The following is a 21,528-nucleotide window of genomic DNA, read 5'->3' on the forward strand; positions in this document are numbered from 1 at the left end:
ACATACAACTTTTCTCCATCTTGTTTCCTGTTTTGTTTTGTTTTTTTTTAAACTTAACAGCCTGTCGTGAGGCTCACGCCGTAGCAGTGTATAGGGATCCGCCTCACTCTCTTTTGTGCAGCAGCATAGTATTCCCTCATGTTCAGTGTATTATAGAAAAAATCTAATTTTTAAAAATATGTTGGCTTTCTTCTGTGTATACATGTCATCAATTTTGCGCTTTATCCAATTGCCTATTTCTTGGTGATTTGGGGACCTTGCAAGCACGTTGCTTTTCAGTGCCCGATTTTCCTTACATGTAAAAATATGTGAGGTTTGGACTAGAAACTCAAGATGGGTTATTTTAGCTGGAAGACTGCAGATAAATAAACCGAATCTGAGAGCATCTCCCTAGCAACAGAACATATACCCTGGTCCTGGCTGGCCCAGGTGGTGGAGCACGAGACTCAGATCTCGGGGTTGTGGGTTTGAGCCCACACTGGGTGTGGAGATTAGGTAAAAAAATAGACTCTTAAACAAACCAAAAAAAAAGAATGCCTTTCCTGTATTCACAGAGGTGGTGGTGACGGGGAGTCAGATCAGGAGTGCTGAAACCAGTAAGTGGATGTTGGAATCAGGGAGGTGAGCACAGTTCCACCGGGGCAGCCGGCTCGGTGGTGGTGGCACACTCCTCGGGGTGGGACAGGCTGCAGTGTCGCAGGCAGAGATGTGTCAAACAGGAACCGGAAGGGCCGAGAGTGACAAGTTCCATGCTGGCTGCGTGGATGACGAGGGGCCTGGGTAACGTGACAAACAGCGGGAGGTGGTCTGGGAGCTCAGAAAGCGTGGTGCTGTGGTGCCCAGGGAGAGCCTCCTTGGTGCACATTTGCTGGGTGAGGCCTGCGTGGGGGTGCCGTGGCCTGGCGTGGGGGTGTGCGGGAGAGAAGACGGTCCACATCAGCACCTGCGCGGCTCCCACCTTTACACCACAGGTGAAGGTGGTGGGGGGTCCGCCAGAGGGGTTGGGAAGGGGCACTGAGATCAGAGCCAGTGCTTTTGAAATCTCATGCTTTATTGTGAAAGTTGATTTAAATACCCTAATCCACTCCGTGTGGCCATGTCTTCTGTTTTTCACTCGTATTTCCAAGTGAAGTCGATGCTCCAGGAGGACAGATCTTCTCACACACACACAGCTGCTTCTGCCTCCAGTCCAAGCACGGCCTCCGGGCAGCATCCACCTGGATGTGGCTCTTTGTGGCTTGTCTGTCGAGTGGACTGAGCCCTCAGCCTGTCTCTCTCCTTCTGTCCAGATGGCAGGACTCTGGCCCTGGTCCAGGAGAGACGCAGCATCTTTACACCGTCAGGGTTGAATGAGCGCTTTAAAGAAAAATCCCTAAATCAAGGGATATTGGCAGTGCCGGGCCTCAGATGGCTATTGTTTTCCTAAAGGATTTAAGACCAAGTTTTATGCTGTGGGTTAATCAGGTTCTTCTCCAACTGTGAGCCCGTGGCTGGCTGGCTGTCCAGTCCACGTCGCCCCACCCCCTCTGTTTCTGTCTCCTAAGTGGGGCTTTTACATACGTGATTACGACCTGCGCGTTTGTCTGGATGAGAACCTAGTCTCCCCTGGTCTTTGCTTTGCCGGTGTGTCAGCCACAGGCCCTCTCCCTGCTGTAGAGCATCCGGTATCAGGTGTCATGAAAAAAGTCCCTGCTGAAATGTTCGCATAAATATGGATTATTGGAAAGCTTTTTTTTTTTTTTTTAATCAACAGGGCACACCTGTCTATTTCTGGTTTTCTCTCTTCTCTCTGTATTGGCATTGCTTAGATGATACTCTTAATTTCCCTGCTGGGCTTGATGCTGAGCTCATTTGCCTCCATCTATGTTGTGTTTAGTACTTTCTTGCTGGCAGGGGCCATTTTCTTTGTTTATCTGATGCTTCCCTTTTTTGGTTTTCCCCGGGCTTTCCAGTTCTTGGAACACCCTTTTGTCAGCAGATGTGCTTTGGTTTCCAGTTTCCGATCTCCAAGTAAGATGTAGCTCAACTGAAATCACAAGTAGGGAGCATAAGTCATTAGAGTATGGAGGCATAGAGGAAAGGCAGAGGGATCCAGTCCAGCTCTGGCTGCATTTCGAAGTGTGGCTATGCCTCAGCTGTGAGAGAGGGGCTTCCTGAGTAGCTGGCCAGAAACTAAAACTTTATGAAGTGATTTTCTCAAATACAGGTTCTTGCATTTAGGTAACAGTTTGGCCCCCGAAAGGATACATTCCTGCCTACACACGTAGCAGACCGTAAATAATGTGATAGTAGAGCAGTGGTTCTGCTCAGAGGACCCTGCGGAGTGGGAACTCTAGAACCAAGAACGCCAGGCGCTGTGGCAGGCCCTGGTCCCTGGCCCGGCCCGGGCTGCCACCCCCGAGGTTGCTGCCTCCCGGTGGTTTCTGTCTAGGCCCCTCGGCAGCTCCCCAGAGCGCACAGACCCCCTCTGGCGCCATCTCTTAGTCACCTAACTCCCTTCCTGATGGTTTCCATTGCACTCTCTTTGCTTTGTGTGTATCTGTCATTACTGTTCAGCACATACTCTTTATGTGCGTGGAAGCAAACATCCTCTTCCCACACTTGAGGCTAAAAAGATGAGGTGTTGGCAGTGGTCCCAAGGTTTGCCTCACTTGCTTGGTGCGGAGTGCTGACCAGAGGCACGTGTGTCCACTCTGGGTGTTGTAACCTCCGAGCTGCTTCCCCACATTGGACTGTTGAATGTCAGTCCACAAGGGCCCAAGAGTTGTCTCCTCCACCACCTCTGGGTTTGTGTGTGTGTGTGTGTGTGTGTGTGTTTAATTAGAGAGCAAGTGCATACACAGAGGGGAGGGGCAGAGAGAAAGAGAGAGAGAGAGAGGGAGAGAGGGGGGGTCCCAAGTGGGCTCCACACTCAGCAAGGAGTGGGATCACGCTGGGATCCCGTGGGATCCTGGGATCACGACCTGAGCCAAAATCAAGAGTTGGACACTCAACCGACTGAGCCACCCCGGCACCCCACCTCAAGCACCTCTTTAATGTATTTGACTTGAGTGTACATTGTTTTTGTCGGAGGTTTCCACACTTACACATTTTGGAAGGTTCCAAAGGTGTGACTGGACTAACGTTGCCACTTCTGGTGCTCTGCCTACATGTGAAGCACATGGTGGGATTCTTGGCCCATCTATAGCTTGGTGCGGATGCCCAGGTGTAGTTGCAGGTCAGAAACTGCCATCATGGGTAGAAAAAGTTAGCATTTTAACTTCAAATGTCTGTAGGAGCTTTCTTTTACAATGGTTTTTAGTTTGAGGGCCTTTCAACATGGTGTGAGCCTTTGTAGCCATACTTGTAGTAGATACTGTTCCGGTCTGGGATCAGAAATGGCCGACTCCAGGGGAGGCCCGTTTACCACGCACACTGGCACTCGGTATGGTACGCGTCCACGTTGGCAGTTGTCCTCTGGCCACTTACTTCTTATTTCACTGTATTTATTTGAAATATTATTCACTCAAGTTAGTTTTTCAGTGCCTTCTATATCCTTACTCTTCTTACCTTTTAATTTTTTTATTAAGATACATATAATGATATGAAATTCTTTGGATCTAAATATGGACAGAATTGTATTATGTCAGGTTCAAATGTGTTAGCCATTTTTTAATGATGCTACTGCTATTGTTTTTCTGTTGCAGTTCTTGAGAGTGCTTATTATATTCTAGTACGTTACACTTTTTAATCAAAAAATTAAGCATTTAAACCATTTAAAGTACAGTTCAGTGGTTTTTAATATATTCACAATGTTATAAACTATTACCACTATCTAATTCCAGAATATTTTCATTCATCCCCAAAAGAAACTCCTAGTGTAACCACTAAGAAGTTTCTGTCCAGGAGCACCTGGGTGGCTCAGTTAAGCATCCAACTTCGGCTCAGGTCATGATCTCACGGCTTATGAGTTCGAGCCCCGTGTTGGGCTCTGTGCTGACAGCTCAGAGCCTGGAACCTGCTTCGGATTCTATGTCTTCCCCTCTCTCTGCCCCTCCCCCACTCATGCTCTGTTTCTCTCCCTCTCTCTCTTTCTCTCTCTCTCTCTCAGAAATAAACATTAAGAAAAATACCTTAAAAAAAAAAAAAAAGAAGAAGCTACTGTCCATTATTCTCCCTTTGCCCCAGCCCCTGGTAATCACTAATTTCCTTTGCCTATTCTGGACATTTCATATAAATGGAATCATAAGGTATGTGGCCTTTTGTTTCTGATTTCTGTTATATAGCACAGTGTTTTCAGGATTCACTCATATTGTAGCATGTATCCGTATATCACTCCTTTTTATGATGAAATAATAGTACATACATGGATATACCACATTTTGTTTAGCTGATCTCTTGCTGGGCACCTTGGGCTATTAATACTTTTTGTCTATTATGAATTTTGCTCCCTTGAGCATATGTTTACAAGTCTTTGTGTAAACATCTGTTTTCAATTCTCTTGGTTATATACATCGGAGAATATCTGGGTCATATGGGAACTGTTAACTTTATGAGCAACTGACTGGTACAGTGACAGGGCCATATTACATTCCTTCCAGCAGCATATGAGGGTTCCAGTTTCCTCATATCCTCACCAACACTTGGAATTTTCCATTATCTTTTGTTATAGCCATCCTAGTGGCTGTGTCTCATGATGGTTAGTTTTTTTTGAACATTAAGTTAAAAAAAAATTTTTTTAATGCTTATTTATTATTTTTGAGAGACAGAAAGAGACAGAGGGTGAGCAGGGGAGCAGCAGAGAGAGAGGGAGACACAGAATCCGAAGCAGGCCTCAGGCTCCGAGCTGTCAGCACAGAGCCTGACGCGGGGCTCGAACCCATGAACTGGGAGATCATGACCTGAGCCGAAATCAAGAATTGGACGCTCGGCCCACTGAACGACCCAGGCACCCCAGAGTTAGGCATTTTAAAGTGAGCAATTCAGTGCCGCTTAGTACATCCACAATGTTGTGTGTCCACAACCTGTACATGGTTCCAAGCATTTTCATTCCCTAAAAGGAAACCCCATACCCATTAAGCAGGTAGAGTCCTCATTACTCTTCCCCAACCCCTGCCAATGACCAGTCTGCTCTGTGTCTGCGTGGACTCATCTATTCTATATATTCCCTATAAATGGTATCATACACTATGTGCTCTTTTGTTTTGACATCTCTCACTGAGTGTAATGTTTTCCAGATTCATCCATGTTTTAGCCTGTACCATTGCTTCATTTCTTTTTATGGCTAAACAGTACTCCATTGTGTGAAGATACCACATGTTTATCCATTCATCTGTTGATGGACATCTTGGTTGTTTCCACCTTTTGGACATCGGGAATAGTGCTGCTGCGCGCGTGCGTGTATATATGTCTGAGTACCTGTTTTCAGTTCTTTTGGGTATATATGTAAGAGTGGAATTATTGGGTCCTATGGCAATTCGATGGCAACTGCTCCAGGAACCACCAGATTGTTTTCCACAGCAGCTAAACCATTTTATGTTTCCACCAAAGTGTATAAATGTTTGAATTTCTCCACATCCTCACCAATGCTTGTTATTTTTCCTTTTTAAAAGAATTATAGCCATCTTGGTTGGTATGAAGTGGTAATTCATGGTGGTTTTGGTTTGTGTTTTCCTAATGACTAAAGATGTTGAGCATCTTTTTGTATACTTGTTGGCCATTTCTATATCTTCCTTGGAGAAATGCTTCATATTCTTTGCACATTCTTAAATTGGGTTGTTTCTCTTTTTGTTGTTGACTTGTAAGGGTTCTGTATATATTTGGGATATTAGACCATTATTAGATATGTAATTGGCAGATGTTTTTCCCATTTTGTTGTCTTTTCACGTTCTTGGTAACATCCTTTTATGTAATACAGGTTTTCAAACTTGGTGAAGTCCATTTCATCTACTTTTTCTTTTGTTGCTTATGCTTTTGGTGTCATATCTAAGAAGTCTTTGCCAAATTCGAGATTATGAATATTTGCCCCAATATTTTTTCTAAGAATTTTAGGTGTTAGCTATTACGTTTTAGTTGGTAATCCCATTTGATCCTAGTTTGTGTATATGGAATGATGTGAGGGTCTAATAAGTCCATTCTTCTGCCAGTGTTACCCAGTTGTCCCAGAGACTTTTTTTTTTTTTTTAACCACTAACTGGTCTTGCTATCCTTGTCAAAAATCATTTAGCCATAGATGTATGGGTTTGTTTCTGGACTCTGAGTTGTATTCCATTAGTCTATATGTGCGTTTTTATGCCACTATTACACTGTTAGGATTACTGTGGTTTTGTAGTAGGTTTTGAAGTCATAAGTTTGAGAAGTGTGAGTCTCGCAACTTTGTTTTTCTCTTTCAGGATTGTCTTGGTTCTTTGTAGTCCCCTGTAATTGCATATGAATTTGAGGATCAGAGTTTTTCATTTCTGTCAGAGAAAGGCCATTAGAGTTTTGATAAGGATTACATTGCATCCGTAGATCACTTAGGGTAGAGTTCTCCAGAGAAACAGAACCTCTGTGTGTGTGTGTGTGTGTGTGTGTGTGTGTGTGTGTGTGTAGAAAGAGGTATTTATTACAAGGAATTGGCTCTCACAATTATGGAGGCAAGCAAGTCCCAAGATCTGCAGAGTGAGTTGGCAAGGTGGATACCCAGGAGAACCAGTGGCTTAGTTCCAGCCTGAGTCTGCAGGCCTGAAACCACGAGAGCCAGGAATGTAGTTCCTGTCCAAAGGCCAGCAGGCTCAAAATCCAGGAAGAGCTGTTATATTTTAGTTTTTAAGTCCAAAAACGGGGAAAAAAGCCCATGCCTCCTTTTGAAGGCAGTCAGGTAGAAAGACTCCTTACTTGGAGGAGAATCAGGCTTTTTGTTCTGTTCAGTCCTTTGACTGAATGGATGACGCCCCTTCATACTGGGGAGGGCAATCTGCTTTATTCACTGTACCAATTTAAATGTTAATCTCATCCAGCACCCTTACAGAAGCACCTAGAATAATATTTGACCAAATATCTAGGTACCCCATGGTCCAGTCCAGTTAACACATAAAATTAACCACAGGTAGTATTGCCATTGTAACAATATTAAGTCTGCTAATTCATGTATATAGACTTGTTTTGCAACTAACAAATGTCTTGCTGTTTAATTGCATCTTTCATTTCTTTCAGCAATTGTTTTGTAGTTTTCAGTGAACAAATCTCTCACCTCCTTGCTTTAATTTATTCCTAGGTATCTTATTCTTTTGGATGCTATTGTAAATGGAACTGCTTTTTAAATTTCCTTTTTGGATTGTTTATTACTATTCTACAGACACACAACTGTTGCTTTTGTGTTAATCCTGTACCCTGCAACTTTGATGAATTCATTTATTAGTTCTAGTTGTTTTTCTTGTGAATTTTTTGGGATTTTCTATATATAAGATCATGTAATCTGTTAATGGAAATAGTTTTATTTCTTTCTTATTTGGATGCCTTTTACTTCTTTTTCTTGCTCTGTCTAGAACTGCCAGTGTGAGGTTGAATAGCAGTGGTGAAAGCATACATCCTTCCGTTCTTCCTGCTCTGAGGGCAAAAGCTTTCAGTTCTTCACCATTAAGTGTGACTTTTTCTTAGGTACCCTTTATCTTGTTGAGGCAGTTCCCTTTTATTCCTAGTTCTACGGCAAGAATTTTTATAATGAAAGGGTGTTAGATTTGTCAGAAGTTTTTTCTACCTCCATTGAGATGATTGTGTTTTTCCTCCCTTGTTTTATTAATATGGTTTATTGCATTTATTGATTTTCTTACATTGAACCACTCTTGCTTTCCTGAGATAAATCCCACTAGGTCTTGGTATATAATACCTTTAATATGCTGTTGGATTCAATTTGCTAGTATTTTGTTGAGAGTCTCCCTCATTTTTTAAGAATAGTTTTGCTAGATACAGAATTCTTAGTTAATTTTTTTTCACACTCCATTGAATATGTCATGCATTTTCTATCCTCCATGACTTCTGATGAGATGCCAGCTGTTACTCACATTGAGGAAATCCTTTTATGTGGAGTAGCTTGTCTCTTGCTGCTTTCAGAATTTTGTTTCTCCACAGTTTGATCATAATGTATATTAGTGTGAGTCTCTTTCAGTTTATCCTTCATGGAATTTGTTGAGGTTCCTGGATGTACAGATTAATATTTTTCATCAAATAGGGGAAGTTTATGTCCACTGTCTCTTCAGATATTCTTTCCATCCCTTTCTCTCCCTCTTCTCCTTTCTGGAACTCCCATAACGTGTATGTTGGTGTGATTGATGATGCCCCACAGGCCTTTAAAGCTCTGTTCACTTTTCTTTTTTGTATTTTCCTTCTGTAACTTAGCCTGGATAAACTCAGTTGACTCATCTTCAGGTTCTCCAGTCCTTTCTCTTGCCTGCTATGTTCTGCCGTTGAGCCCCTGTTGTGAATTTTCGTTTCAGTTGTCGTGCTTTCCAACCCCAGAATTTCTGTTTGGTTCTTTTTAAAAATTTATCTTTATTGATAATTCTCTATTTTGTGAGCTATTGTTCTGATGGTTTCTTTGAGTTCTTGGCACATGGTTTCCTTGATCTCTTTGAACACATGTGCACACTGATTTAAAGTCTTTGTGAGTCTAGTGTGTCTGGGTTTCCTCCTGGACAGCTTCTGTTTCTTGTTTTTTCCCGTTTTGGGCCATACTTCCTTGTTTCTTTGCATGCTTTGTAATCTTTCGCTGAAAATTGGAAATTTTTCGTATTATAATGTGGCAGATCTGGAAATCAGATTCTTCCCTTTCCCCAGGATTTGTTGTTGTTGCTTGTGCAATGACTTTTTGAGCTAAGTCTGTAAAGTGTATATTCTTTATCGTGTGTGGTCGTTGAAGTCCCTGTTCCATTAGTGTAGGAGTCAACTAGTGATTGGCCAGAGGTTTCCGTAAGTGCCTGGAACAAAAATTATCTCCCAGTCTTTTCAGATGGGGTCTTTGTGACTTTTGTTGGGGTGTGCTTTCAACATTTCAGCTGGGCAGTTGACAACTCTTACTTACCATTCACTTCCTCTGTGCAGAACTTGAAGGTCAGCCAGAGGCTTAAAGCCTTCTCAGGCCTTCTTGAGCGTGCACGCAGCCCCCAGCATTTGTGTGACCTTCTAGATTCCCAGAAACACATTGGAGCTTATTAGGGCCCTTTTCCCATAACTTTTCTTTTCAACATTTTGTTTAATCTCTCGTTTGCCTTGATTGTTATTGATTGCCCCAGGCAGTGGTTGTTAATGAATTTGCCTCTAAACATTTTCAGTAATCACCACCCCCTCCCCCTACAGTAACCACCTTAGCATTGGAAGAGTTCTGTTTATTGAGGTAAAGTCAAATGCTTTGAGCTGGTCTTCTAGGTAAGTTAAGCCACCAAAATTCTTTGCATATAAGGTCTGTTCTTCTCCCACTATCCCCCCACCTCCTGCCAGATATCTGACCAGCAATTGCAGGCTGTTAGAATCCAGGCCACTGTCCTGGCACATGGATTCAGGAGAGGAAAAAAATGCCAGTGAGCTCACTGTTCTTACCAAGATTCAGCTGGTTTCTCATGCTTAAGTGTTCCTCTGATTGTTACAAGCTTTTGGTTAGTTTCTAAGGTTCCAAACAGTTGTCCTTGACGGATTTTGCCAGTTTTTTTCTTTTATTGAAGGATGGATTTTTGGAGTTTCTTACTCAGCTGTTTTCACTGACATTGCTCACTGTTTTGTTTTTAACATTGTGACCAACTTTGAGTTTGCCAAATTTATGTACACCACACCTGATTCAGAAAGGATTTAAGATGCCTTATGGAGGTAAGCAAGATAAAAGCTAAATTATTATTTTTTTAAATTTTGCTAATGTTTATTCTTGAGGAGAGAGAGACAGAGTGAGATCAGGGGAGGGGCAGAGAGAGAGGGGGACACAGAATCTGAAGCAGGCTCCAGGCTCCATGCTGTCAGCACAGAGCCCTACGTGGGGCTTGAACTCATGAACCATGAGATCATGACCTGAGCTGAAGTCGGATGCTCATTCGAGCCACCCAGGCGCCCCAAAGATAAATTGTTTTTATTATTTGTTTTGTGCCTGTTGGTTAGAGGGCATTCTGGTAAAAATGGTACCCTCCCATGTTGCTATTGGCAACTTTTGTTTCCGTTGGTGATCAGGTAGTGTCTAACCCACCCCCCCCACCCCCCCCCCCCCCCGTACATAGCTTGAAGGGACTGAAGCAGATTCACCTCAGTGGTTTCTCCATCTGCATGACTTTGTGTGGGGTCTCAAGGTGATCACATTACTGTCCAATTTTAGGAATGCTCATTATTCTCCCTCCACCTCTGAATTGATTGTGAAAAACTGCCTCCAGTGGTGATTTTCCTAAATCCAAACTCCCTTTTCCTTGGGACATAATAGGTGGGTATTTGTCTTATTTAAAGACTTAAAGGCATCGTCCCTATTGTCCTAGTTGTTTTAGAAAGTGGTCAGGTGATTCTCACACTTTAAATCAGAACTGACTTTTCATAGTGACAATTGATGGCTAGCAGAGTTTGGGATCATGAGTAAACCTGAGACTGTTCATCCGTCCACCAGTCCTGGCACCTGTTGAGGTGTCGTGCTCCTGCTTGCTTTGGGCCAGCTAAGGCCCCCATTGGCCATCTCATTGATACAGAAGGTCATGGGCCTCCCCACTGGGCCCTGCTCGGGGTTCGTGTCATTTCTGACTTGAATAAACTCTTGTTTAGGAAAACTTTCCCTTGAGCAGTTGTGAGTGTGTTTGACCTACTGGCTTATTTGCTAGTTTTATTTGAACAGAATATTCTTCTTTTGAAAATGACTTTATAATAGAGTTGAAGCTGTTTTCTCTTTCAGTTTAAAATATACTGTAGTGCCTTTTTCATCAGCATCACCTATGAGATAATCTGAATATTTTTAAAAGGCCAAGATATGGGCAAATTTGAATACATTAAAATTAAGAACTTCTCTTCATTGAAAGATATAAATAACATTAAAGCCATCCACAAACTGGGGAAAGACATGTATATATAACTAACAAAGGATTACTAGTCGGAATATGTGAATAATCCCCACACATCAGTACTAAAAAGGATAGTGGCCCAATTAAAAAATGGCAGAGACACAATCAAGCATTTCACAGAAGGAAAAACATAAGTGGCCCACGAATGTATGAAAGATGCTAAACCTTTTTAATCGTTAAAGAAAAGAGACCATTATACCTGCTAGGTTGGCAGAACCTAAGAGGTCTGATTCCCAGAGTTGGTGAGGATGTGGATTAATAGAAGTGTTTAAACTGCTTTGCTTTGGAGAGCAGTTGGGCCCTCGCTTGTAAACTGGCCACGAATACAACCTGCAAATCAGCAGTTCCTCTGCGTTCTAGGTGCCCAGTCCAGGAGAGGGATTGGCAGGCTCTTTCTGCGAAGGGCAAGTTGGTAAGTATTCTAGGCTTTGTGGATCTTTAGGTTTCATTTGTTCAACTCTTTAAAAATCTGAAATGCATTCTTGGCTCAAGGAAGTAGGCAATAGTAACAGTAACCTAACAAAAACAGCCTACTGGCTAGATTTAACCCACAGGCTAACCTCCGATCCCCTGATGATCTAGAGCACGTACCCTAGAGAAACTTACGCAGGGTTCCATAACAGATGTGCCAGAATATTCAGAGCACATTTCTCATGATAGCAAAGACTGGCAACTGTGATATAAAAATGGATATGTCAGTTGTAGAATATTATACAGCCATGAAAATGAATGAAGCATAACTCCTGCACAGAGCAGACAAGGGCAAAAACTGACAGTGCTGATGGCAGAAGACTACATATGGTATGGTATCACTCTGTGCAATTAAAAACAGGAGAAAGTATATTGTTTAAGAAGAAGGGTACCTACCTGGGTGGCTCAGTCGGTTGAGTGTCTGACTTTGGCTCAGGTCACGATCTCACACTTAGTGAGTTTGAGCTCTGCACTGACAGCTTGGAACCTGGAGCCTGCAGCCTGCTTCAGATTCTGTCTCTCCCTTTCTCTCTACCCCTCCCCTGCTTGTGCTTGCTCTCTCTCTACCTCAAAAAGAAATAAATATTTTTTTTAAAAAAGAAGAAGAATATATATGATAGCAAGAGGATTATAGATAGAAAGTTGAGGCTGACATTTACTTCTGGAGAGAGTCAGAAGGATGGCTGAGGAAGGAGCACATGGGTAGGTGGTGACTGAAGTAGGCGGTGGATTCGGGAAGTCTGTTTTGTTGTTGTTGTTGTTGTTGTTGTTGTTGTTGTATTCTTGCCTTGCATGTGTATTGCACACAGTCTTCTTAAAAAACTTTTTTAAGTAGGCTCTATGCCCAACATAGGGCTCGAACTCACAACCCTGAGATTAAGAGTTGCATGCTCTACCCACTGAGCCAGCTAAGCACCCCCACATATAATCTTTTTTTTTTTATGTGTCAAATATCATCTAATACATTTATTTGAAAGGCAGGAAGGATACCAGCCAGGGAGGTCTTAGAACCCACCCACCACCCACTACCCTCCCTTCAACAGTACTTTGTGTGCCAGAGCTGTGCCAAGTGGCTCACCTGGGAGAGAGGGAGGTGGATGTCTAAGCAGCTCTGGGGTGGTAACTGCCAGTGCAGCCCTCAAGAGCCAGAAAGAGAATGCCCAGGAGGAGGCCATCCTTGTCCGGTAGCAGTAGTGAGGTCGCTGGCACTGAGTGCCCCGTTGAAAGGCCTGGCACTCGTGTCAGAAATCAGTTGCCCCCAAACATGAGGGTTTGTTTCTGAACTTTCAGCACTCTCTCATCGATATGTATGTCTAGTGCCGATTCCATAGTGTCCTGAATAATTTGTAGTAAGTTTTGAAACATAGAAGCGTGCATCTTCAAGCTCTGTCCTTTGTCGAAATTGTTTTGTCTATTCTGGCTCCCTTGAATTTCCATCTGATTTTTAGGTTCAGCTTATTCATTTCTTCTAAAAGAGCCAGCTAGGATTTTAATAGAGGTTGGGACACATTTGATCAGTTTGACTAGTGTCACTGTCTCAGCAGTGTGGAGACTTCAGCCCATGAACATGGGATGCCTTCCCATTTATTCAGATCTTTGCTGTCTTTCAAAAGTGTTTTGTAATTTTCAGTATAGGTATCTTGCCCTCCTTCAGTTGACATTTGTCCCTGAATATTTTATTCTTTTTGATGCTATTATGAATGGACTGTTTTCTTAACTTCATTTTTGGATTGTTCACTGCAGTGCATAGGAATATGAGGGGCACCTGGGTGGCTCAGTCGGTTAAGCATCTGTCTCTTGATTTCAGCTCAGGATGTCATCTCATGGTTTGTGAGTTTGAGTTACACGTCAGGCTACATGCTGATAGTGCGAGCCTGCTTGGGATTCTCTCCCTCTTCCTCTCTGTCTCCCCCTCCCATGCACGCTCACTCGCTCTCTCTCTCTCAAAATAAACTTTAAAAATAAAAAAAATAAAATGGACTTTTATATATTGATCTTTTATTCTGCAGCTTTGCTAAATAAGTTTATTAGTTTAACTCATTTTTAGTTGATTCCCTAAGTGAGTTGTATGTATAAGGTTATGTCCTCTGAAAACAGAAATAGTGTTTCTTCTTCCTTTCCAATCTGGATGCCTTTTCTTTCTTTCTTTTCCTTTTCTTTCCTTTTCTTTTCTCTGCTTTTCCTTTCTCTTCTCTTCTCTTCTCTCTCTCTCTCTCTCCTTGTCTAACTGCTGAGAAGGGGCTTTTTAAACCAGGCTTGGGGGCTATCTAAGTAAGATGAGGAAAACAGCCCAATCCTTGTCAGACCCCCTGACCGCTGTTGGCGGGAGGACGTGTCTTCTCTGTATGCAGACGGATGTGACATACAGTATTACAGTGACTCCTGATAGTACTATGACAGTTAGGGGTAGTGTCTGCTTTTCAGGTGAAGAGAAGACGTGGGGCCCTGAGGATAAATGCTGTGCCCAAGGATCCACCGCAGCGAAGGACACCGGCCAGCCTTACCACCCAGGCCACTCAGTGCCAGATGTCCTGCCTGGCTGGCTCCTCCCCAGAGCCCCTAACACCAGGTTCCCCTCCGTGACCACCTGCCTGTGCTGTGTCTCCTGCTGCTCCTTCTTGTTCTCTTCTGTTGGAATTGAAATGATGCCACCAGTCCAATTCATGAAGCCCAGATCTCCCCAGAACCGAGGTGATATCTTTCTCTTTTGAAGATCTGCAGCCCTTTGTAACTCCTGGGTGGTGTTTCTTCATGTCCGCTGTTTGTTGACCCTGGAGTGCCCACATCCTTGTGACTCCCTGAAAACTCTCTAAGGGCAGGGACGATCTCATCCCTGTGTCCTTGACGTGTGAGGAACAGAGCTGTTGTGGGTATGTTGTGTTTATGAAATAAAATGTGGTTAATTTGGCCAGCCTTTGCAGAGTCGCTCCTGGAGAAAGGTGTTCCTACCACGTAGAAAGGCAGTGGGTGTGCCCCCCGGCATTCGCAGGCTGGGAGCCCTGGAGTTTGTACAACTGTGTGGCCAGCAGCACTCTCCAGAAAACACTGCTGAGGCCAGAGTAAAGTGGGAAGCGTCAGCATTTGAGTGAAATGGGCTGTGGTTCTCTGAAATGATATCTGTTTACTAGTTTAGTGAATATTGGAGGGAATCTGTAATGTGCAACCTTTTACAAGTGTTTGGCGTGATTACGGTCCTGTGAGATACCCATCACCTCTGACCCGGCAGTTCTGTCGCTGTAAGCTTTCCTAAACGTGCGAAGATAGGTGTTCAAGAATGTTCACTGCAGATTGCTCACAATCGCAAAGCACCAGCACCAGCCTAACTGTCCATTAGTAGAAGTGGTTGTATAAACTATGGTGAAGCGTCCAGTGGACTGCTGTACGCAGCCCTTCAGGGTAGTGATGTAGATCTGTATATGCTGATGGGGAAAAACGGTCAGAACGCAGCGCTGCTTTCGAAAGGAAGCTGTTGATCAACTTGCATGTGCAACACAGTTTGTGTGGAGGGAAAAAGAAAGGCAAGTTTTCTTTATGTGCATTTGCCGTTCCCGGATGTCTGTACGCCCTCCCAGAACCCCAGAAGGGAGTGTCTGCCTCTGGGTCGTTGAGGTCAGGGGGTCTGGTACTTGCTTTTCACACTTCACTCCCCTGTATTGGTTGCTTGCTGTCTTCTCTGAGGGCATGTACTGTTACGGTATAAATGAAAATCTCACAGTGCTCCCTCATACGTCTGGTTCAGGGGCGCCTGGATGGCCCAGCCAGTCGAGCATCTGAGCCTTGGTTTTGGCTCAGGCCATGATCTCACGGTTCATGAGTTTGAGCCCCGCACGCATTGGGCTCTGTGCTGACAGCGCAGAGCCTGCTTGGGATTCTTTCTGTCTCTCTCTCTCCCTCCCCACCCCTCCCCTGCTCGCTCACTCTCTCTCTCTCTCTTTCTCTCAAATAAACGTTAAAACATTTAAAAAAAGAATAAAGTGTCTGGTTCAGTGGATTGTTGTGTATTCACAGAGCTGTGCACCCATCCCCACCGTCCGGTTCCTGAACACCTCCGTTACCCCAGCAGAAAACCCCGTGCCCATCAGTACATGCTCCCCCTCCCTCAGCGCTGGCAGTCATGAATCTGTTTTCTGTCTCAGTGGATTTGCCTATTGTGGACATTACACGTTTAGACCATTGTCTTATGCTTCTTTTTCTTCCCTTATGAATATAAGGCACAGGAGGTCTCTGGCTCCTGCAGTGTAAGCACTGCGGGGCATCTTTCCCTCCTTCCCAAAGGCTCATTCTCCAGCTCGCAACCTAGATCAGGAACGGGGCATGCATGGGACGAGATGCAGGGATGCTGGGTAGGATTGTCAGAGGCCCACAGTGGCCCATTGCAGACAGAGATGCCCACGCCGACACCCTGCGTTACAGGTGAGTCCCGACAGGCCTGCCGGCTGTGGGCTGGCCTCTGCCCTTCGGGACAGGGCTGCTGTGATGTTTTCTTTGATGTGCCTGGGATACGTTCTGCATATCTGTTCACTTCTCTTTGATGGCCTACAAAAACCAAAGATCCCAAACTGTATACTTGCTTATACAGACTATGACATGTTGTAGGTAAATGGACATCATTTATCATTAGTTTGATCCAAAGTGAATTGTCTCTCAGGCTCGAAATAGGAAATTCACCTTTAAAGAATCAAGTATTTCTCATTACAGACTGTTTATTGAACACATAGCTTCCTAAGCACTATTGGCTAAGATACCAAAGTCACAAATTGTTTATAAGCCAAGAAGGAGTTTTCAAGGCTAGAATCTCCAAGACCGTATCCAAAAGCTGAGGAGTTTTCTTTTCCTGGAAGAGTCGGTTGTCATAGAAACACAGCTTGGTACTAATGGCTCACACCTCACCTTTCCCTCCGTGATTAGCTCAGCAGATGTGTACCGGGTGCCTTCTGCCCATCAGACATTCTTCTAGGTACCTGGCGTTTTGCGTCAACAAACCCCGTGTGTCCGGGGAGCTCAGGCTCTGCCGCAGGAGAGACACTGTAAGCGATGAGCATGCGGTGTCGGAAGGTGGGAAGTGCCGTGGAGAAAGTACAGACAGGGCAAGAGGGGTCGGGCGAGTGGGGTTGGCGGAGCTGAGCCCCCTGGAGAAGGTGGGGAGGTGCGGTCCGCGGGAATGGGGGCGGGGGTCAACCTAGAGCATCTGCAGAAGCAAGGGCCTGAGGTGGGGAGTGGGAGAGGTCACCAGCCGTCGCAGGTGGCAGCGGATCGGCTCCTGGACAACCATTGTCTCTGACGGGCAGAGCGAGCCCCAGGCACCTCCCGCTTAGCGTCTTCATGAACAGGATTCTGATCAACAAATTCGTGAACAAAGGGCTGCTGGCCTTTTGAGGTCGTTTTAAAATCTTTGTTGTTGTTGTTTTCATAAATAGATGGATTTCACAGGAGGCTCCCACACTTCACCACAGTGATGTTCTATTTTATTAAAACTAGCCCGAGTGTGGCTAGAACACTGATTCATTTGTCGGTCAGATGTTAGGCTGCTGGCATTGCATATGTCCCGGGTTGTGAAACGTTCATTCTTCTGGCCCCACGTGAGGCAGAACAAGGCTCCGGGGAGTGGGCTCCCCACCCGCACCCTGCGGCCCAGCGTGAGGGCTCGTTCCAGAAAACCCAGGGTGCACTGGGGGCCCCCACACTGGCTCGTGGCGGCCTGGCACTAAGGAGAGAGGGGAAGGCGATGGGGGACAGACCCCGGGGCCTTGTAAGTAGAAGGAATTTGGCCCTTATTTTTGTAAATAGCAGAAATAAATGGATCGAGCAAGAACACGGTGTCCTTTTGAGAGATCTGGTGAGGTTTTTTTGGGTTTTTAAAAGGTTTATTTATTTTGAGAGGGAGAGAGCATGAGCTGGAAGAGAGAGAGAGAGGGAGAGGGAGAGGGAGAATCCCAAGCAGGCTCTGCGCTGACTCAGGGCTTGATCCCATGAACTGTGAGATCATGACCTGAGCCAAAACTCCAGAGTCGGATGCTTGCTTAACTGACTGAGCCACCAGGTGCCCCGACCTGGTGAGTCTTAAGGAAATTGCTCCGCAGGTTGGCCGGACGTGCTGCCATGCGCTTCAGCTGGCGGGTCCACGCACGCAGGGGTCTTGGTGGCTCATATCCAGGAAGTGCTTCTTTTGCCCATTGACGGGAACTTGCAGGTGGGAACCCACCACACTTGCCACCTTGTGCGCTAGGAGAGCGTGTCCAGACAGGCACTGGATACCCGTTCAGTCCCCATGTCCCCTCTGCCAGCTCCGCCCCCAAGCACGGAAGGCCTGCATATCCACAGGGGGTGCAACCCTGAAGCTCCGGCGTGTGCAGCGGGGGGCCGTGTTGGCGCAGGGCTGGTGAGGTGGGCCGGGCTGGTGGAAAGCAGGTGCCGGTCACGGTGCGCCCGGATCGGAGCATTGTGGGTGCCTCGTGGGGTCTGTGGGGTCTGCTCGGGGGGAAGAGCGGCACGAGGAGGCGGACAGTACCTGCTGCTGCTGGAGGGGCGGCGCTGTTCCCAGCACAGGCTCCACGGCGATGGCAGGCCACGCCTGAGTCACGCCCCGGGGACTGTCCTCGGCAGTGAGGCTAACCAAGAAGTAAAATTGGCTGGGGATGGCCGTTGCTTTGGCCAGGATGTCGGACTGACACCTACACGTTTAAGTTACAGCACAGCAAAGTGCTACCTGTATTTCAGAGAACCTTTAGAGACACAACCGATGCCTTCAGAAGCTTTTTGGACGGTCACGTTAACAGTAACGGTGGGTGGAGTGGGAAGGAGAGAGGCACGCTTGCTCAAGCTCGTTCCCGTCACACATTCGAGTCGGGAGGGTCCCTGTGAGGTCGGTGACCTGGAGAAGCCCCCTCGGCTCTCAGGCACTTCCCCGTTTCCAAAGCCACGTTTCTTGCTTCGTGCGCAGGACGACGTGACATGTTTTACTAAGTGCTGCTGCTTTTCCGCAGAATCTCTCCTTCCTGACATGGAGCCAAGTAAAAAGATGGAATCCCCCGGCACCCTGCAGACGAACCCGCCGCTGAAGCTGCACCCTGACCGCGGCGCCGGGACGTCCGTGTTCGTCCCCGAGCAAGGAGGTTACAAGGAAAGGTTTGTAAAGACCGTGGAGGACAAGTACAAGTGCGAGAAGTGCCGCCTGGTGCTGTGTAACCCGAAGCAGACGGAGTGCGGACACCGGTTCTGTGAGACCTGCATGGCCGCCCTGCTGAGGTGGGTCCTGCTGCCCGCGTCGGCCCTCGCCGCGTCTTGGGCTTCTCCGGTCTCTCCCCCGCCCCCTTCTTCACTTCCCTAAACAGTAAACTCTGTAAAGGTTAAAAGCTCTGAAGAAACCCAAATAAAATTCTCAGAGCCCGGCCCGTGATCATCCAGGGAAAGCCAAGAGGACGTCGTGCTTGGGTTTTCCAAGGCTTCTGTGACGCGCGGCCTGGACCACCCAGCCCCGTCCCCCAGACTGCTGTCTCCTCTCCCCACAAGCACCTCTCAGCAGTCACTCCCGCACCTGCCACCTTCCTCATGGCACTCACCACGCTGGCCCTGGTGCCCTGATGCCCCCCCGCCCCCCACCTGTGTTGCTGATTTTTGCTCTAGAAGCTCACGGCTCCATACAGGAGACACGCCCATCAGCAAAGGCCGAAGGAGCCCTCAAAGTGCAGGTGCTCGGGGTGGGGGGCAGAGACTGAGGACGGGGCCAGCAGGACGGGAACCTAGCTAGGAACCCAGTGTGCCCACACTCACCCAGCAAGTGTAAGCAAAGCACGCATGAGCCCTTGGAAGCCCTTGTCAATGTTGGTGCCATTTTAGAATCACTCAGGGAATCTGGGGAGGCGGGCTGGAGTTCTACAGCACAAATAACTTTGTCCGAGAAAGCATTTTGGTTCATCCCCCGGTATTTTCTGGTCATCGTGCCGGGCACTGGGGGTTATGGCAGGATGCTCTCAGACTTGGTCTCCACTGCCAGGGCACAGGGGCCTGGGAAGTCTGCCCACTTCTCTCTTCCTGATTCACCATTGAGGGCAGGGCCCTTGAGAATCACACAGCAGGCAGCCTCCCTCCCTGTCCTCCTCCTCCTGGGCACTTCCGGCTGTGGTCTTATCTACATACTGTGGACGGTGAACTCCGCTTCCCCTGCTTGTGGGGAAAACGGCTCTTGAGTCCAGCTTAGTGATGGCAGCGTAGACTCAGAGCACCTGATTTCTCTTAAGGCAGACACCTGGACTGCAGCTCCGGGCCAGGGGGGAGGGCTGCTGGCCGTGGGGGGCAGGGGCTCCTGGGGCAGAGCATCCAGAGGGCTGTTCCTCTTCTGGTGTCCCTCCTTTTTCTGCTCCTGGCTCTCGTCCTGCTCCATGTTTTTGCAGGTGTCAAGGGATCCTATCCGGATGCTACTCAGCTCTGGGTCTATGGATATAAAAAGATTCATATGATTAAAGCAATTTAGCACAAGCTTCATATTAGTATAGTCTACATGAATGACCTTTTACTTAAAAACACATTAAGTCTCCCATCAACACTCAGTTTTCCTGCCTGGCTTTCCAGGCTTGTGGAACCTCCCCACTCTGCCCACGGCCCCGGTACATACTTGTCAACCCCGCCCCCTCCTTCCCAAAGCCTCCGCTGACTCCCTGTCTCGGGCAGGGGCCGTGGACGTAAAGAGGGTCAGACTTAGTTTTATTTTTTATATCTAGGAGGTGGTTTCCAGACACAAGATGCAGTTAGAATCAAGTCCAAAAATGGGCAGCGGGGGAGCAGTGGCTCGTGTCCTGCGTTTGGGGACAAGAATGATGTAGTGGATGAACGGTTTTCATACACAGGGTCAGTTTCAGATTCTCGCACTGTTAACTGAAGAATTGCATTGGCTTTTCAGTGTATCGTGAAGGAAAATAACATATGGAGAAAGTACTGGCCGTTTTCATAAAGCAAGACTGTTGGTAGGCCCTCCCAATAAGCTGTGGATGCTCACACGGAAGAGCTCCTCCACGGAGAGCTAGTTTTGGTTTCTGAAATAAAATTTCACTTTTAATTGAAAGGGGCTTTCCAAGTGGGACTGATCTAAGCTGTTCTGCTTAAAAACTTCCTTATGAAAAATCACCGTCAAAAAAATTTAGCCCTTTTCTTCTGTGGCTTGATACTTGAAGCCAGTAGAGCATGGCATCCCGGAGCTCTGGCCGCCGGTCTGAACTCCGCACAGCATGCTTGGCCGTAATGCTGCACGTGAGAACAGGACTTGCGCTCTGTCTAATGTCTTTGCTGTGTGTTCTCCCCTCAGCTCCTCCAGCCCAAAATGTACCGCGTGTCAAGAAGGCATCATCAAAGATAAGGTATCCTTGGGGGCTTAAGAAATTCTCGTGTCAACTGCTCACGTAGTACTGTGCGTATAGTTTGCATCCAGGGCTCCGGGCACGCTGACCGTATCTCGGGGTGTCAGGACGGTGCTGCAGGAGCCAGGCAGGAACTGTGTCACATGGGCACTGGACACACACAGCGGCTGCTCAGCCGGGTGACCTCGGCCAGGTGCTTCACCCTCTGAACCTGTCTCCTCACCTGTGATGGTAGTGGCACCACCTCCTGAGACTCCGGGAGGTATAAGTGAAACACAGAGATGCACTTCTCGGGCCTTTGCCCCAGACAGCTGGGCTTCGGCTCCTAGAGCGCAGGTCTCGGGGCTCCGCGGGACTTGCTGTCTGCCTGTCCCCTGCGCGTTATCTCCAAGTCCTTAGACGGATGCAGGATTTCAGCCCTGCCCTCCCCACGTGATTAGGTGTGCCAGCGAAAGCTCTCGATCTCAGTGCACGCTCTCAGAGGACTGAGCGGGGGCCTCCCACCAGCTTCCCTCCTGGGGCTCGGATCCCCACCACAGCGCCTCTGGTCATCTACGCATTGTCAGACCCTGCTAGGCACACTTTTGGTTTGAAACGACTCATTCTTAAAGTACTTAAAATATCAGTAAAAATGTGTGGTACTGATATTTTGATTGATGAACCTACCAATTTTT

At 46.7% G+C, this 21,528-nt stretch overlaps 1 protein-coding gene across 8 annotated transcripts in view; it reads left to right on the plus strand.

The window, feature by feature from the left end:
• The window catches only part of TRAF3 (TNF receptor associated factor 3), a 127,808-nt gene that overhangs the window by 74,342 nt on the left and 31,938 nt on the right, over positions 1-21,528 (plus strand). For all 8 annotated transcript variants that reach the window (XM_047861637.1, XM_047861642.1, XM_047861636.1 and 5 more), the window contains 2 exons: positions 18,488-18,749; positions 20,803-20,854. In XM_047861637.1, coding sequence (XP_047717593.1) covers positions 18,505-18,749; positions 20,803-20,854 — 297 coding nt within the window. In that variant the 5' untranslated portion in view covers positions 18,488-18,504. The remainder of the gene's footprint in view (positions 1-18,487; positions 18,750-20,802; positions 20,855-21,528) is intronic.

Source organism: Prionailurus viverrinus, chromosome B3, assembly GCF_022837055.1.
Source record: "Prionailurus viverrinus isolate Anna chromosome B3, UM_Priviv_1.0, whole genome shotgun sequence".
In the NCBI taxonomy this organism is placed as follows: Eukaryota; Metazoa; Chordata; class Mammalia; order Carnivora; family Felidae; genus Prionailurus; species Prionailurus viverrinus.